Source organism: Alosa pseudoharengus, unplaced genomic scaffold (genome assembly GCF_046254945.1).
Source record: "Alosa pseudoharengus isolate Yale_2024_CS ecotype anadromous, Long Island Sound unplaced genomic scaffold, YU_APseudo_1.1 YU_APseudo_1.1_scf_18, whole genome shotgun sequence".
In the NCBI taxonomy this organism is placed as follows: Eukaryota; Metazoa; Chordata; class Actinopteri; order Clupeiformes; family Clupeidae; genus Alosa; species Alosa pseudoharengus.
Genome location: NW_027468650.1, coordinates 14,345,130 through 14,362,406, shown reverse-complemented (window position 1 = coordinate 14,362,406; position 17,277 = coordinate 14,345,130). Strand labels below are relative to the sequence as shown.

At 40.4% G+C, this 17,277-nt stretch overlaps 1 protein-coding gene across 1 annotated transcript; it reads left to right on the top strand.

The window, feature by feature from the left end:
• Positions 1 to 2,858: 2,858 nt before the first annotated feature.
• Positions 2,859 to 16,408, top strand: LOC143130971 (myosin-7-like). The gene is made up of 38 exons (XM_076290303.1): positions 2,859 to 2,916; positions 4,407 to 4,615; positions 4,853 to 4,996; positions 5,254 to 5,410; positions 5,546 to 5,573; positions 5,663 to 5,765; positions 6,282 to 6,374; positions 6,467 to 6,530; positions 6,618 to 6,716; positions 6,841 to 6,944; positions 7,038 to 7,176; positions 7,267 to 7,385; positions 8,346 to 8,495; positions 8,574 to 8,744; positions 8,914 to 9,223; positions 9,316 to 9,386; positions 9,529 to 9,734; positions 9,829 to 9,952; positions 10,136 to 10,272; positions 10,617 to 10,872; positions 11,044 to 11,286; positions 11,388 to 11,564; positions 11,652 to 11,797; positions 11,913 to 12,003; positions 12,112 to 12,501; positions 12,615 to 12,741; positions 12,845 to 12,963; positions 13,053 to 13,249; positions 13,348 to 13,531; positions 13,618 to 13,783; positions 13,869 to 13,993; positions 14,107 to 14,415; positions 14,789 to 14,992; positions 15,094 to 15,390; positions 15,507 to 15,611; positions 15,697 to 15,792; positions 15,918 to 16,052; positions 16,296 to 16,408. Exons 2-38 carry the CDS (start codon positions 4,415 to 4,417, stop codon positions 16,314 to 16,316), a joined length of 5,808 nt encoding a protein of 1,935 aa, XP_076146418.1. The 5' UTR covers positions 2,859 to 2,916; positions 4,407 to 4,414; the 3' UTR covers positions 16,317 to 16,408.
• The last annotated feature ends 869 nt before the right edge of the window (positions 16,409 to 17,277 follow it).

Genomic DNA, 17,277 nt, shown 5'->3' with positions numbered 1-17,277 from the left:
GGGTTATCTTTGTACTCAAGGACAAATGGAAGGAGACATGCATGTGCATGGTAAACATGACAGCATTAAGGCTTGGAAGTCACTTTATTAGCAACTTGAGGGACAGCAACAGACCTACGAGTCTCCATGGCCGGAGGACACTCCCAAGAGAGGGCTACAAAGCAGTGCAGTGCAACAGAGCCTCACTCTGTTCTGTCCCACAAATATCAACCCATGAACACTATTGTACCCAAAACAATGATGAAACCACACAATTTGACACATAGTTGTGAAATTAATGTAAAAAATGTTGCAGATAAAATACAGTATGCTGATATTGCAGTTTCATATATAAACCATACATCTGGTCTAAGTGTTCACATGTCCATAACAACAAAATTAATTGGCAAGCATAAAGCATTAACATTAGCATCTACTGGGATTCAGCATATATCCCTGTACAGTTGCATTGCAGTGCCTGTTTAGTGTTAAAGAGTATGCCTATACATTTTTCCAAACACATTAAACACAAGCAGATATCACAATACATAAAACCTCTTCAGTGAAATATATCTATTTCACCTAGTAGCAGTGAGACCATGAAACAAACCTAATAAAAGAAAAAAAGACAGTGCTTAATACACCACCATGAACAGAGTAAATATGATTAATAGATAGTTACTGTACATGTACTGAGTAAATCCAACAATAGTAAGAACTTTGATCATGGTCATGCCACATCTGTTCATGGTCCTTAGCAAACAAAACAGTAAAATTCCCACAGAATTACCACTTCTCTGTCCCTCAGTCTGTGGAGTTCATGTGGACAGAAACAACCTCAGGCATAGAAAAGGAAATGATATGATGCATTCAGGTTGAGCGGGGTGTCACGGAAGTCTGTGTAGCCACCTCCCATGCCAATGACATCAATCCTCCAAGACAAGATGTTGTGAATGACGACCTCCCGGCAGTAGTGGTGATGGCTCAAGGACTCTTGACAGCTGAGACTGATCCCCATAAGGGTCACACAAGAGATGGAATGGCATGTCTAACATCTCACAGCTATCTAAATAAGGATTTGGGAGAATAGAGGTTGCGTATCCTGTGACCCTTAAATGTCTCAGTGAGTGAAGAAAAATCACTCTCACTAAGAGGGACATCACAGTCACATTAATGTAACCTTGTGGGTGGCTTCACACTTTCTTTGGTGTGTAAACATGTCTTGACAGTTTTCTTGACCCCCAAGTCAAGTTGCTTAACAGTGTAAGACCCAGTGGCCTATGGCTCAACACCTCTTTGACTTCTTGGTGCAAACAGCTGAACTACTGTTTCTAGATGGATATCAGAGAGGTCAGCGGACAGCTACCCAGTAGAATTTCTTCAGTACTATAATGGATCATTTCCCTCACATTTCATTTCAGATTACTTCAGTCTCTTATTTATAATCTTAATATCATTTGAACACAGACAAAAAAGCTTTTTCATTTGTAGATTTGTAAGCACGTTTTGTGGTCATGCGAATCAGTTCAAAATGACCAAACCCAGGTCTTCTTCATCTCATTTTCAAATAAAATATGAATAAGATATCTGTTCTTAATTTATTTTGCAATTAATTGTCCTATGTGTTTCAGTACCATCTGTATAACACACAGTAGAAGCAGTTGTATGTGCATTCAGGCCTCTGAGTCCAAAGAGCAGCTGCTGTACAAATTCATAAGGGTATGAAGGTACACTGACAAGTGCTTCAAAGGCCATCTGCAGTTGATGGAGGAACCTGAGATGCAATTCACAGGGTTATCTTTGTCCTCAAGGAAACAATGCAGTGCCAATAGTACAGTACTTAGGCTCCTAAAAAAATCAGCTGTGGCTGTCTAGTTTCCTATCCATAAACAAATGTTTGGGAGGGGGGAAAAAACAAGCATCAGTTTATATCAGTATCCATTGTCCTTGGCTCTATACACAATGGCAGTAGTTATTTCCAATGCAGTGACAGTAGTACAGTGCTTGGTCTCCTAAAGATCACAGCGTTGGTTGTTGTTGTTGGACCAGTTTTTAAACTTGCAGAAGTTTAAGGGTATAAGGCCAGATTTTTGTTTGTTTTTGGTCCTCAAGAGATTATGATCTCCTATCCACAAATATACGTTTGAGAGGGGAAAATCAAGCATCAGTTTACGTCAGCATCCATTGTCCTTAGAGCTAAATTTCTGTTTTCTAAAATTACACAGTCATCAAATAAATAAAAAAAACTGAATACAGACCTCACTGATTCCCAAAGCGATGCTATGTCTTTTATGTACTGAGAGGACAACTGACCACAAACAGCACGAGTGACAAGGTCAGAGTGGCATCTCACAATAGCAAACTCCAAATAAGGGACCAAGTTCAGGTGCTGATGATGCTCTGCCAATCTCTCCCCCACAGTGCAGGCACGAGCACGCTCCCTCCTGTCTAGAGAAGCCTATTGTTGCCACATGCCTCCACCCTTTTCCTTTAACAAAACTCTGGTGTGGTGGGAGTCAGTTGATGCTCTGTCCATATTGGGATGGACCATCCCCTACAAAAAGGGTGAATCAACCGTGGCCTTGACAGCAGATACAGCAAAGACCAACCTTGAGGTAAGTAATCAATCTACTGCTACTGAGAGGAGCAGACGAACAGATGGATAGATAGATAGAGTTAAATGGAGGAGGATAACAAGAATGATAGCTAAATGCATAGACAGACATTTGGATAGTGGATACAGAGGCATGGCTGACTACAGTCAGAGACAGACACATGGATCTGTTTAGATAGCATTTTGTGCAAGGACTCAAATTGTACCTGCAGCACTGCTGCTGTAACAATGTGTGATCTGTTTGCTTCTTGTTTGCTCACTTACAGCACAGCAAGTGACATCATATCTGCGTAACAGACCGACTGAGGCTTGACCCAAACAAGGTGAGATTTACATCTGAAAATCACAAAACAATAGTCAAATCAAATGTATTTATAGAGTGCATTTCATACACAGGGATAATTCAATGTGCTTCACATAAGCACATACAATAGCTGGTTTTACAAAGATGTATTTCTCCTGAAAGGGTGAAGGGTGTGTACTGTTGAACCATGTCTGATTTTGTCCTGTTTTATTTATTGATTTATAAACAAGCAATTATGTGACTTACTGGAAACCAGTGCAGAGACAGACTGTAGGTATTGGAATAGTGTGGTCAGTTCTTTTTTTAGTGAGAACCCTAGCTAATGTATTTTTCATTACCTGAAATAGGTTGATGATCTTTTTTAGAAAGGCCTGTGAAAAGCCCATTGCAGTAATCCACCCTGCTGGAGACAAATGCATGCATTTTTCTAAATCATGTTTTGACATCAAAACGCTCAGTTTAGAAATATTTTTGAAGTGGCAAGAAGCTGATTTAGTTATTGCTTTCATGTGGCTATTAAAATTTCGATCACTGTCAAGGAGTGGCAACCCTAAGTCTTTCCTCATTTTTACAAAATGGAATTACATAAGTTTATTCTATGTTTTGAGATACTTTTCAAAATTGTTAATTTGATGAAAAGATTCAAGAGGACCATAGTCATTAACGGACAGGGCCAAGAAAGTGTGGGTGTCATCAGCATAGTTATGAGGAAATCAACTTGTTCTTGAAGATTTGTCCAAGTGGGAGCATATAAACGTTGAATAATAGTGGCCCCAAGATAGACCCCTGGGGAACACCACAGGTCAAGGACGTTGGTATTGAGGTACAGTTGCCGATGTTAACAAAGAAGCTCCTTTGTTTTAGGTATAATTTGAGCCAATTGATAATGTTACCTGTAAATCCAACCTAGTGTTCTATTCTGTGTAGCAACATGTTGTGATCAACTGTGTCAATGGCTGCACTAAGGTACAATAACATTAGGAGTGATATTTTGCTTGCATCTAGAAGTATGTCATTCAAAACCTTAATATGTTTAGTGCTGTTATTTACTAAAGGTAATCAAAATACCCATTTGACCTTAGGAAGGTTGTTAGTTGATTAAAGACTGTTGTCAATATTTTTTACAATAAATAGTAGATTGAATATCGGATTGCAATTGTTTAACATGGATACATCCAGATTATTCTTCTTGAGAAGGGGCTTTAGCCGTTATCAGGGACTTGGGAAATGTGTCAGACAGCAATGATACATTTAAAATGTGAAGCACCTATGCTGCTATGAGGAGAATTCAGTAGGTCCCAAAAGTCAACAATCTGATTCTCCTAATCCACTTTATACATTTCAAATCCTAACTTTAAACAACTCAACAACACTCACCTCAGTATCTTAACAGTATTGGCTAAAGGACTTAATGTCTGGCTGTCACATGCTAGTCTTAGGATATACAATTGAACTTGTTCATGTCCTATCTGTGCAAGAATTAATTAGTTCATATCATTTACATTGCAGACTTCACCATGGGTGATGCGGTGATGGCAGAGTTTGGGTCGGCGGCTTCTTTTCTGAGGAAGTCGGACATGGAGCGTCTGGAGGCCCAGACTCGCCCCTTTGACATTAAGAGGGCCTGCTTCGTGGTGGACCCTGAGGTTGAATTTGTGAAAGGAACGGTCCAAAGCAGAGACGGTGACAAAGTCACTGTTCTTACTGAGTTTGATAAGGTAATGCATGGCAAATACATTTTAAACATATTTCAGAGCTCTTACCTATTACTGAATCACTTGCATTCTTATATATTTTTCCATTTAGCTATTCTTTTACTGACAGCTTACTATAAAAGGCAATTTTACACAGTTTTTTATACATTTCTCGGACTAGATTTGTGTTGAGCTGATTATCTTGCTCAAAGATGAAGGAGAGAATTCTACAAAGAGACTGATTTTGCTTGTATCACACAGACTGTCACTGTAAAAGAGGCAGATGTCCACCAACAGAACCCGCCAAAGTATGATAAAATTGAGGACATGGCGATGTTCACCTTCCTGCATGAGCCTGCTGTGCTGTTTAACCTCAAAGAGCGTTATGCAGCCTGGATGATCTACGTGAGTACAAAAATGAGACTATGTTCCATAGTAGCAAAAACATATGTCCAAACTTAACTTACCATATATTTATTTCTATAGACTTACTCTGTTCTCTGAATTTCCCCTTGGGGATCAATAAAGTATGTATGTATGTATGTATGTATGTATGTATCTATCTATCTATCTATCTATCTACGTATCTATCTATCTATCTATCTATCTGTTGCCTCATTTGTTGACATTGGTCATAATAAATTGTATGTTTATTTGTACAGACCTACTCTGGGTTGTTCTGTGTCACTGTCAATCCCTACAAGTGGTTGCCAGTGTACGACAAGCAAGTCGTCGCTGCTTACAGAGGCAAGAAGAGGAGTGAAGCTCCTCCCCACATCTTCTCCATCTCGGACAATGCTTACCAGTACATGCTGACAGGTAAAGATATTCTGTTAAAGCAACCGCCTTAGCACTTAATAGGTATGCAGTATTTTGAAACAAGGGGTCATCAACAATTCACCATATTGATGTTCTTGGCTTTATATTAACATTTAATTCTTGTACATTACACAGACAGAGAGAACCAGTCTGTCCTTATCACGTGAGTATAATTCAGTCTTTGATTCTACATTTCTTGTTAACTTGCTGATGAGGGAGTGAACCGTTACATACTTTTGTTTCCAACAACAGTGGAGAATCTGGTGCCGGAAAGACTGTGAACACCAAAAGAGTCATCCAGTACTTTGCTAGCATTGCAGCCTCTGGAAAGAAGGACCCCTCTCAGGAGAAAAAGGTAAATCACCTCAATGTGGGCTGGACATAATTTCCACTTCTGAGGCATCTACAAGTAACCTCTGAGCTCTCACAATTGGGAAATGTTTCCTACTCATCGTAATGGATGTAGATTTTACGTTAACTTTGAAATCATATTGATCAGTGATTCCTAACGTTATATCCTACTTAGCCTTACCTTTACAAACTGCTAATAAACCACATTGGCAGTGAGGAAATAATGTATTTACCTTTGCTACATTTACATATCCTTCAAACTGCAACATTTTGATGATTACAGGTATGGCTATTACCCTTTACCACAGCTACTTTTAATTTCAAAATTAATGTCATCCCCTCTTGTCGTTCATTGACCTGCATCATGGTGACTGAGGGAAACATAAACACATTGTAAGAAGCCAAACTAGTATCTCAGTAAAATGAAAATGAGCGGAGATGCTAGGTTGGTGGGGCCAGGCCAGTCTCCAAGACCTAGCATTTGAAAGGTGAGTTGATATGTTGTGTTATATTTTCCCAGGGCACCCTGGAAGATCAAATCATCCAGTGTAACCCTGCTCTGGAGGCTTTTGGTAACGCCAAGACCATCAGAAATGACAACTCCTCCCGATTCGTAAGCCCTCTATTAATTTTCAATTCGTTATCAACTCAAGATCCACTCTTCTATCACTGCCATGATTAATTTTCATGTGTCACTCATGCTAGGGTAAATTCATCCGTATCCACTTTGGTGTGAGCGGCAAGCTGGCATCAGCAGATATTGAGACCTGTAAGTAAATAAGCCCTTTTTGATCGCCTTCATCTGTGGAGACCGAAGGTATGGCTTGAAAGTTATAATTACTCTGCAATCCCCCAGATCTGCTGGAGAAGTCCCGTGTCACTTTTCAGCTGAAGGCTGAGAGAGACTACCACATCTTCTACCAGATCCTGTCCCAACAGAAACCGGAGCTGTTGGGTGAGAAATGCATACTCTCCAGTGATTTGTGTGTATGAATGTGACATAAATGTCTACTTACAGTAATTGTTTTCTTAGCTCAGTTACAGTAGCGTTACTTAAACTATGGTCTCGCTTTCTTCAGAGATGTTGTTGATCACCTCCAACCCCTATGACTACGCGTTCATCTCCCAAGGAGAAACACAAGTAGCCTCTATTGTTGATGCTGATGAGCTGGTGGCTACTGATGTGAGACGGCCTGCTTTCACTTTCCCATAAACTCATACAGAGGTATGTTGTGGGTGTAATTAATTACTGAATGAAATATTTGATTTGTTACAGGATGCCTTTGATGTACTGGGCTTTACTCAAGAGGAGAAGAACGGTATTTACAAGCTGACTGGTTCCATTATGCACTATGGTAACATGAAATTCAAGCAGAAGCAGAGAGAGGAGCAGGCAGAAGCAGACGGAACTGAGGGTGTGTATTCATTTTTCAAGTTGGATGTAATGCCCACATGTTATAGTTAAATATGGGTAGAGAGGTGTAACTGTGAGGTTTTCACTCCAGATGCCGACAAAGTCGCTTACCTCATGGGTCTGAACTCTGCTGACCTCATCAAGGGTCTGTGTCACCCAAGGGTCAAAGTAGGAAACGAGTGGGTCACCAAAGGACAGAATGTAAATCAGGTAATATCAGAATTCAGAATCAGAATTCTTGTGATATTATAGTATTATAAGTATTATAAATATTTATAGTAGTTAACTACACTGAGTCACTAATGTGTCATGTACAAGGTATAGTTATTAAAGGTACACTATGGAAGATTTTAACCTTAATGCAACCTCTACAAAGCCAATTTGATGGTAAATTAATTCGTAATAGGGGAATCGTTCAGGTCGCTTCTGATAGAATCAGCAATGCAACTTCAAGTATTCCTGACCCGAAGACATAATCGTGAAACATTACCTCATCAGTAGATATAGCTCTTTGGAGTTTTTGCTTGTGGTTAGTCATTTGCCTCCATAAGCATGCATTTTCATTGTGTAAAGGGGGGGAAAGTAAATAAAATATAAATATATTGCAACTCTAGGGGGAGCTGTAGAGTCACCAAAAATACCTGAAACTGCATAGTATATATACATAACAAGGCTGTTATAAACCCATGCCTGTTTAACAGGAGAAATCCGGCCGATTTTTACATGGATCTTGATCCCTAGACGTCGCTGGAGTAGCTGCAGCTAATGGTCAGTAAAGAAGCAGAGAGCGAGGAAACCATTGTCGGAGGAACAGGGAAAGAGGAAACGACAGACTGACCGATTGAGGAGAGGAGAGCTCTGCAGAGAAACCTGTGAAAAAAAAAGCGAAGAAATTGCCAAAAGTACATAGTTTCTCTTTAAGAGGCAAAAAAGATGATGCCCCCAGACCTAGTATTGTAGTTCAATGGGAGTACTGACCACTAGCTGCAGCTACTCCAGTTCGGTAGCACCGATTTTGGTCTTTATTTTTCCTATCGACAATACTCGGCAACGTGTAGTGATCAAGTCGGATTTCTCCTTTAAGTGTTTAATTCGATACCATCATTATTACAGCAGTCACACCTCATCCATTGGCATTTTCCATATCATTCATTTCCCTTTCATCTTTAGGTGTACTACTCTATTGGAGCCCTGTCCAAGTCAGTGTATGAGAAGATGTTCAACTGGATGGTTGTCAAAATCAACCTGACCTTGGATACCAAACAGCCTCGCCAGCACTTCATTGGTGTGCTGGATATTGCTGGATTTGAGATCTTTGATGTGAGTTTTAAAGCTAAGACAAACACTATAATTTTAAGAAAAATATAAAATATTAACAAAATCAATATTGTCTTTCAGTTCAACACCTTTGAGCAACTGTGCATCAACTTCACTAATGAGAAGTTGCAACAGTTCTTCAACCACCACATGTTTGTGTTGGAGCAAGAGGAGTACAAGAAGGAGGGCATTGAGTGGACGTTCATTGACTTCGGCATGGACTTGGCCGCTTGCATCGAGCTCATTGAGAAAGTGAGTGAAAAGTATTATTTACTCGTTAATTACACACAGTTTCCTTGGCAGCATAGATCATAATTATTTGTCTGGTTGCAGAATGTTTTACATAGATCACTACATGGACAAACACTATTTTGTTACTTCAAAAGTCATGTTTCAGTGTTCATGTTTTTTTTCTCCATAGCCCATGGGTATCATGTCCATCCTTGAAGAGGAGTGCATGTTCCCCAAGGCCAGTGATTCAACATTCAAAGCTAAGCTTTATGACAACCACTTGGGCAAAAATGCCTGCTTCCAGAAGCCCAGGATTGTCAAGGGGAGACCAGAGGCCCATTTCTCCCTCGTTCACTATGCTGGCACTGTTGATTACAACATTGGCAACTGGCTGGTGAAGAACAAAGATCCTCTCAATGAGACTGTGGTCGGACTCTTTCAGAAGTCAAATCTTAAGATGTTGTGTGCTCTCTTCGCCAACTATGCCGGTGCTGACTCAGGTATTCTGTCAATCCCTTACTAACTAATCCCGTGTCATTAATTAATTAACATGTTTATGTGAAGAGCTGATGGACATGTGATGTTTTAATAGCCGCTGAGTCTGGTGGTGGTGGCAAGAAGAAGAAGGGTTCTTCTTTCCAGACTGTATCTGCCCTTCACAGGGTAAGTATGACAGGTTAAATGAACATACTAAAGTGAAGGCATTTATTAGTACCACATATCTTTCTTTTAAGTATATAAATCAATGAGTCAACTGGGGTTCTGTGCAGTCCTATGATATTTTATTTAAATTTCTGGACAACAGGAGAATCTGAACAAGCTGATGACCAACTTGAGGTCAACTCACCCCCACTTTGTGCGCTGCATCATCCCCAACGAGACCAAGACTCCTGGGGCCATGGAGAATCCTCTGGTCATGCACCAGCTGCGCTGTAACGGTGTGCTGGAAGGCATCAGGATCTGCAGAAAGGGCTTCCCCAACAGGATCCAGTACGCAGACTTCAAACAGAGGTAAAATCTGTTATTTTTTGTCCTAATTATTACACATTTCTTACAACAAAATTGAGAGCATATGTCTATATCAGGACTATTTTAACCTCTTTAGATACCGTATCCTGAATCCTGCAGCTATCCCTGAGGGACAGTTCATTGACAACAAGAAAGGAGCAGAAAAACTGCTTGGATCCCTGGATATTGACCATGAGCAGTACAGATTTGGACACACCAAGGTGCTTTATAGTATAATGTTCCCATAAACCTTCAATGATGAAGCAAACACTGTGTGACAATCTGTCACTTTCTGAGCTATCGGTATATTTTTTGTATGTCTTATGTTTTGGTAGATGAGGATTTCAGCTATAATTGTATAATAAAATAGACTGTTATACATTACCTGTTTTGACTGTTATCAGGTGTTCTTCAAAGCTGGTCTCCTGGGTGTCCTTGAGGAGATGAGAGACGACCGTCTCGCTCTTATCATCACTGGTCTTCAATCTAGAGCCCGTGGACTTCTTGCCAGGATTGAGTTCAAGAAAATTGTAGAACGCAGGTGATAACTTCTAAAAAGAATGACAAATTATATAGAATATCAGTGGTACAAGGTGCTCATACTTGTACACATTAGAGTTCTCCATTACCATACACAGATGCAATATCTTGGCAACATTGCATTAGTAACCATATGTTTTATATTTATTGTTGACCAATAAAGACAAATGTAAGCACTAGTTACATTTTAGGGACTCACTGCTGGTAATAACCATATGTTTTACATTAATTTTTGATTGAAAAGGACCTCCTGTTATAAATGTATTCCATATTTGTGTGATGTTATTTTACATTACATTCTACATCATCAGAGAAAGACCCATTTCAGCACAAATTATATTACAGGGATGCACTGCTGGTGATCCAGTGGAACGTCCGTGCATTCATGGGTGTCAAGAATTGGCCCTGGATGAAGATGTTCTTCAAGATCAAGCCTCTCTTGAAATCTGCTGAGTCCGAGAAAGAGATGGCAAACATGAAGGAAGAATTCCTGAAGCTGAAGGAGGCCTATGCAAAATCTGAGGCCCGTAGAAAAGAGCTGGAGGAGAAAATGGTCTCTGTTCTCCAAGAGAAGAATGACCTCCAACTTCAAGTCCAAACTGTGAGTATACTCTGTAATTTAACCAGCAACTGTTTATTAGTCTGTGAAAGATCTACCTATTTGAATTTAACCAATATCCAAAATCATATGCAAATATGACATACATAGTATTGATATTTACTTTTATTTGTAGATTCAATATATCAATCTACACTATTTTATTCATCATAGGAACAAGACAGTCTTTGTGATGCTGAGGAGCGATGTGAAGGTCTAATCAAGAGCAAAATCCAGCTTGAGGCCAAATCCAAGGAGCTGGCTGAAAGACTAGAAGATGAGGAGGAGATGAATTCAGAGCTGACAGCAAAGAAGAGGAAGTTGGAGGATGAGTGCTCTGAGCTCAAGAAGGACATTGATGATCTAGAGCTCACTCTAGCTAAAGTAGAGAAAGAGAAACATGCTACTGAAAATAAGGTGAGCACAACTGAACATTGCACTAATCACCAAGGAAAAATTTCAAGTAGTCAAGTCAAGTAATCAAGTAACCATTTGTCAATGGTCTACTTTACTTTTAGGTTAAAAACCTGACTGAGGAGATGGCAGCTCTTGATGAAATCATTGCCAAGCTGACCAAGGAGAAGAAAGCACTGCAGGAGGCTCACCAGCAAACGCTGGATGACCTTCAAAGTGAGGAGGACAAAGTCAACACTCTGACTAAGGCGAAAACCAAGCTGGAACAGCAAGTTGATGATGTAGGCAATACAAACAAACAAGCACCTACATCTCACTGCATGCAATTAATAAAGACACTTACACAATTCCTTTTTTATCCTAAATAGCTTGAAGGGTCCCTGGAACAGGAAAAGAAACTAAGAATGGATCTTGAGAGAGCTAAGAGAAAGCTTGAGGGTGACTTAAAGTTGACCCAGGAAAGTCTTATGGACTTGGAGAATGACAAACAGCAGCTTGAAGAGAGGATGAAGAAGTATGTACAAATCAGACACTAATCTATCATAAATAACAAATACACAGAAAATATATGTACCATATATATATATATACCAATATATTGATATTTCCATTGACCTGTTTCAAAACAGGAAAGACTTTGAGATCAGTCAACTTAATAGCAAGATTGAAGATGAACAAGCTATGGCTGCCCAGCTCCAGAAGAAACTGAAGGAGCTACAGGTAAATGAAAAATCCTTAAGATATAAAATATTACATTTTGTTAAAACATATCTATATTTTTCACAGAAACAAATAAAATACACTTTTTTACTTCTTTACTTTCCTTAGGCTCGCATTGAGGAGCTGGAGGAAGAGCTGGAGGCTGAGAGAGCTGCCCGAGCCAAAGTAGAGAAGCAGAGGGCAGACCTGGCCAGAGAGCTGGAGGAGATCAGTGAGAGGCTGGAGGAGGCTGGAGGTGCCACTGCTGCCCAGATTGAGATGAACAAGAAGAGGGAGGCTGAGTTCCAGAAGCTGCGCAGAGACCTCGAAGAGTCCACTCTGCAACATGAAGCCACTGCCTCCACACTGAGGAAGAAGCATGCAGACAGTGTGGCTGACCTCGGGGAGCAGATTGACAACCTTCAGAGAGTGAAACAAAAGCTTGAGAAGGAGAAGAGTGAACTCCGTCTGGAGTTGGACGATGTAGTCTCCAACATGGAGCAAGTCTCCAAGGCCAAGGTTTGTACAAAATGGCTGAAGGAAGAATATAATGGGTCTCACTCAATTTTCTATACTGACAACAGTTTTCAAGAAATAGTACATGAGAACAACGTTACATATTATTTTGTCAGACAAACTTGGAGAAGATGTGCAGAACACTGGAGGACCAGATGAGTGAATACAGAACGAAGTCTGAGGAGGGCCAGCGCTCCATCAATGACTTCACCATGCAGAAAGCCAAGCTTCAAACTGAAAATGGTAAGTCTACATGGTAAAACAACTTATTCATTTGATACACGTTGTAAGAAAAGAAGAAGAAAAGAAGCATTTTCATTGAAGAATGTATATTATTTTCATCAAGGTGAGCTTACAAGACAGCTGGAAGAGAAAGACTCACTTGTTTCTCAACTGACAAGAGGCAAACAGTCCTACACGCAGCAGGTTGAGGATCTCAAGAGGCAACTTGAAGAGGAAGTGAAGGTATTCATATCTGACTTGCAGAAAAGTCTTTCAATTGTACTGTTCAGCTATGACATATCTGATGGACTTGTATCTGATACTATCCACAGGCCAAGAATGCACTAGCCCATGCAGTGCAGTCTTCTCGTCATGATGCTGACCTCCTGAGGGAGCAGTTTGAGGAGGAGCAGGAGGCCAAGGCTGAGCTGCAGCGCAGTCTCTCCAAGGCCAACTCTGAGGTGGCTCAGTGGAGAACCAAGTACGAGACTGATGCCATCCAGAGGACTGAGGAGCTGGAAGACGCCAAGTAAGGCCACCTGAACTGACTCTGTATGAATTGTTTAAAATCGATGGTTAGACATGGCATGTACATCTGTCCCTCACTTTCAATTTCTTTTTCCACAGGAAAAAGCTGGCTCAGCGTCTGCAAGATGCAGAGGAAGCTGTGGAGGCTGTCAATGCCAAATGCTCCTCCCTGGAGAAAACTAAGCATAGACTGCAGAATGAGATTGAAGATCTCATGGTAGATGTGGAGAGATCCAATGCTGCTGCTGCTGCTCTAGACAAGAGACAAAGAAACTTTGATAAGGTAAGAAAACAATGATCAAAACACCATTGTCAATATGCCTTAACAAGATTTTTCAGGCTTACACATACAAATGTTCACCTTAACAGGTCTTGGCTGAGTGGAAGCAGAAGTATGAGGAATCCCAGACTGAGCTGGAGAGCTCCCAGAAAGAGTCCAGATCTCTTGGCACTGAGCTCTTCAAACTCAAGAACTCTTATGAGGAATCTTTGGATCACCTTGAGACCATGAAGAGGGAGAACAAAAATCTTCAAGGTCCGTTTGATCCTCCCTTAAGACAAGACATATATGATTGTTAAAGTGACATCACACAACTAACTAATATTGGTCTGCTTTCCAGAGGAAATTTCTGATCTAACTGAGCAACTTGGTGAGACTGGAAAGAGCATTCATGAGCTTGAGAAGGTCAGGAAGACACTTGAGCAAGAGAAGGCAGAGATCCAGACTGCCCTGGAGGAAGCGGAGGTACATTCATAAAGATCAAAATAATCAGAAAACTAGTTTCCCTCATTCAAAGACAGCAAGGAAGCTTATGTTTACAGAACTAAGTAGATAATCATGTTCCTATATCTCCACAGGGTACCCTTGAACATGAGGAGGGTAAGATCCTCAGAGCTCAGCTGGAGTTTAATCAGGTCAAAGCTGACATTGAGCGTAAACTTACTGAGAAAGATGAGGAGATGGAGCAGGCCAAGAGGAACCAGCAGAGAGTGGTGGATACCCTTCAGAGCTCTTTGGAGTCTGAGACTCGCAGCAGGAATGAGGCTCTCAGGGTGAAGAAAAAGATGGAGGGAGACCTCAATGAGATGGAGATCCAGCTCAGCCAGGCCAACAGGCAGGCAGCTGAGGCCCAGAAGCAGCTCAAGGGTCTCCATGGACATATGAAGGTAAAACAATGCAGCACAGAGCTCCATAATCCCATTGACTGTCAAGAAATCACTAACTGCATAGGTCTTATGAGTGCATTCCTAAACTTGACGTAACAGCTAATATTCACCTGTAGCACTTTTTTCTCATTCTCTACCAAAGATTTCCCTCATATATTTGTCCATCTTCTCTATTCACTTACTGGTAGTGGTGCATGTCAAAGGTATCTTAAAAATAACCCATATACAGTATTAAGGTATATCCCATACATCGACTTTTGTCTGAAAAGTGCAACTTTGCTTTTTATTTCTGCTCTAGGTTAACTATCTTTTTGAATAGATAGCTGAATACAGAGAAATACAAGTTTACATTTTTAACATGTGTACATTGCAGGATGCTCAACTGCAACTGGATGACGCTCTACGTAATAATGATGATCTCAAAGAAAACACTGCTATTGTGGAGAGACGCAGCAATCTGCTGCAAGCTGAACTGGATGAGCTCAGGTCCCTGGTGGAGCAGACTGAGAGAGGCCGGAAACTGGCTGAACAGGAGCTGCTGGACGTCAGTGAGAGGGTGCAGCTGCTGCACTCTCAGGTAAAATCCTAAACATGGTGGTTTTCAGATTTATTCATATTACACAGATTATTTCACAATGTGACACAGACCATTGTGAACATTTCTGTCTTGTCCTATAGAACACAAGCCTGCTGAACCAGAAGAAGAAGTTGGAGGGTGATACATCCCAGCTGCAGAATGAAGTAGAGGAGGCTGTGCAGGAGTGCAGGAATGCTGAGGAAAAGGCCAAGAAGGCCATCACTGATGCTGCCATGATGGCAGAGGAGCTGAAGAAGGAGCAGGACACCAGTGCTCACCTGGAGCGCATGAAGAAGAATATGGAGCAGACCATCAAGGACCTGCAGCACCGTCTGGATGAAGCTGAACAAATCGCCATGAAGGGTGGTAAGAAGCAGATCCAGAAACTGGAGTCCAGAGTAAGTCTTGCGTTTTTGCTAAAGCACTTTTTTTAATAATCAGTGCTTAACTAGATATAATTACAGGTAAACATATCACCATTTTTTCAATATTGTCTTTATTTGTCTACATTTAGGTGAGAGAGCTGGAAAGTGAAGTAGAAATGGAGCAACGGAAGGCCGGTGACTCTGTCAAAGGAATCCGTAAATATGAGCGCCGCATCAAGGAGCTCACCTATCAGGTATATTAAATTATACCATCCCAAAAAGACTTTTTATAATACATAGTGCTAAATGCTAAAATTCACTCACCTCTCCCATCTGTAGACTGAGGAGGACAAAAAGAATTTGAGCCGTCTTCAGGATCTGGTGGACAAACTGCAGCTGAAGGTCAAGTCCTACAAGAGAACATCAGAGGAGGCTGTAAGTGAACATCTCTTCTCCTTAGGTTTTCCTTTTCTTCCTTGTTCTATCTGTTATCAAAGTCTGTTAATATATTAACTGCTGAACAATGAACAAAATACAATTAATTTGTGTGCACATTTCAGGAGGAGCAGGCTAATAGCAATCTGAGCAAGTTTCGCAAGCTGCAGCATGAGCTGGATGAGGCTGAGGAGAGAGCTGATATAGCTGAGTCTCAGGTCAACAAGATGAGATCCAAGAGCCGTGACGCAGGTGGCAAGGTGAGAGCAAATGTTGCCACTTTATTGACCGCAAATATATTAATATTACGGTCATGACCAGTAAACACATACAGTATTTCTAGAATACCGGTACATTGCACATCATTCATAATCAGGGCTCAAAATTGGCCCTAGACACCAGTGAAATGCTGGTAAAATGTGAAAGTGTCTGGTAGATTAATACTATGTCATTTTGACCCTTTATTTATTTTATTATAATATACTATTTTTGCTTTATCACAGAAAGGACACGATGAAGAGTGAAGCTCTCATGATGGACATGTCTGAAAAGTTCTTGTTTGCTGTGTCTTAGTTTTCAGTATGGAATGCATTCCAATACAATCACTTAAAAAGTGTTTCTGTTGTTTGTATGTTCATAAGATAATTGCATGTAACATTCATTAAGGACCCCACCTATACATTCACAACAGGCCTATGCAGAAGAAAAACTAAACTAAGGGCTTTCTTCTCTGATGATGATGCTATGAAGAGAATTGGCCCATAATAAACTCCATTAAACTGACAGTCATGCTGGCTGGGACCAAATCAGCAGTATTTGATACTCCCATCCAACAGATTAACAGGTCAAAACGAACAAAGTTCCAATCTCAGAAAATAAACTTACTTACTTTTAATGTATGCACTCTGTGCCTAATTCAGGCACTAGACTCAAGTACAAAGTACACTGCAAAAAAAAAAAAATCTAACCGTTATTAAATCTTATATTAAGATAAAAATAAATCTCTTTGGTATACCTAGCACTCTCTCATAAGAGTTTGAACTAATTCAAGACATGTTATTTCCAGACATCTGAACTCTGAAATCGAAACTGAAAAGAACCAACCACAACTTACATGAATTCGGAGCTCTCTTTGTACAGACTGCTGTCAGTGCAGTATGTCTATATTGTATCAGAGTTTGTTTATAGTTTGTTGCAAAGACCCACATTTAGTTCATGCTCTTCTCAACTGTAGGGGGACCCTTTATTGCTGCTTTAAAGTCAGTATCGTAAAGTCAAACTCGTATTAAATTAGATGAAAGGATTTTATCAGAAAGCATTAGGTAAGTGACTTTATATTAAATACAATACCAACTAGATTTTAATATACTGACATTTGTTTAGATAAGCAGTTTTTGCAGTGTACTACATTCAGCTGAGACAAGTGGCAAAGATACATGTATAGCCAACCCTCACCCTTCAGACATGCATGAGTGCAGTGCACGC

Bases quoted from the DNA above. Each gene is read 5' to 3' on its own strand.
- LOC143130971 (XM_076290303.1), top strand. From the start codon at position 4,415: ATGGGTGATGCGGTGATGGCAGAGTTTGGGTCGGCGGCTTCTTTTCTG. The intron at 8,496-8,573 runs GTGAGTTTTAAA...ATTGTCTTTCAG, and splicing joins CTGGATTTGAGATCTTTGAT to TTCAACACCTTTGAGCAACT. The intron at 8,745-8,913 runs GTGAGTGAAAAG...TTTTCTCCATAG, and splicing joins GCATCGAGCTCATTGAGAAA to CCCATGGGTATCATGTCCAT.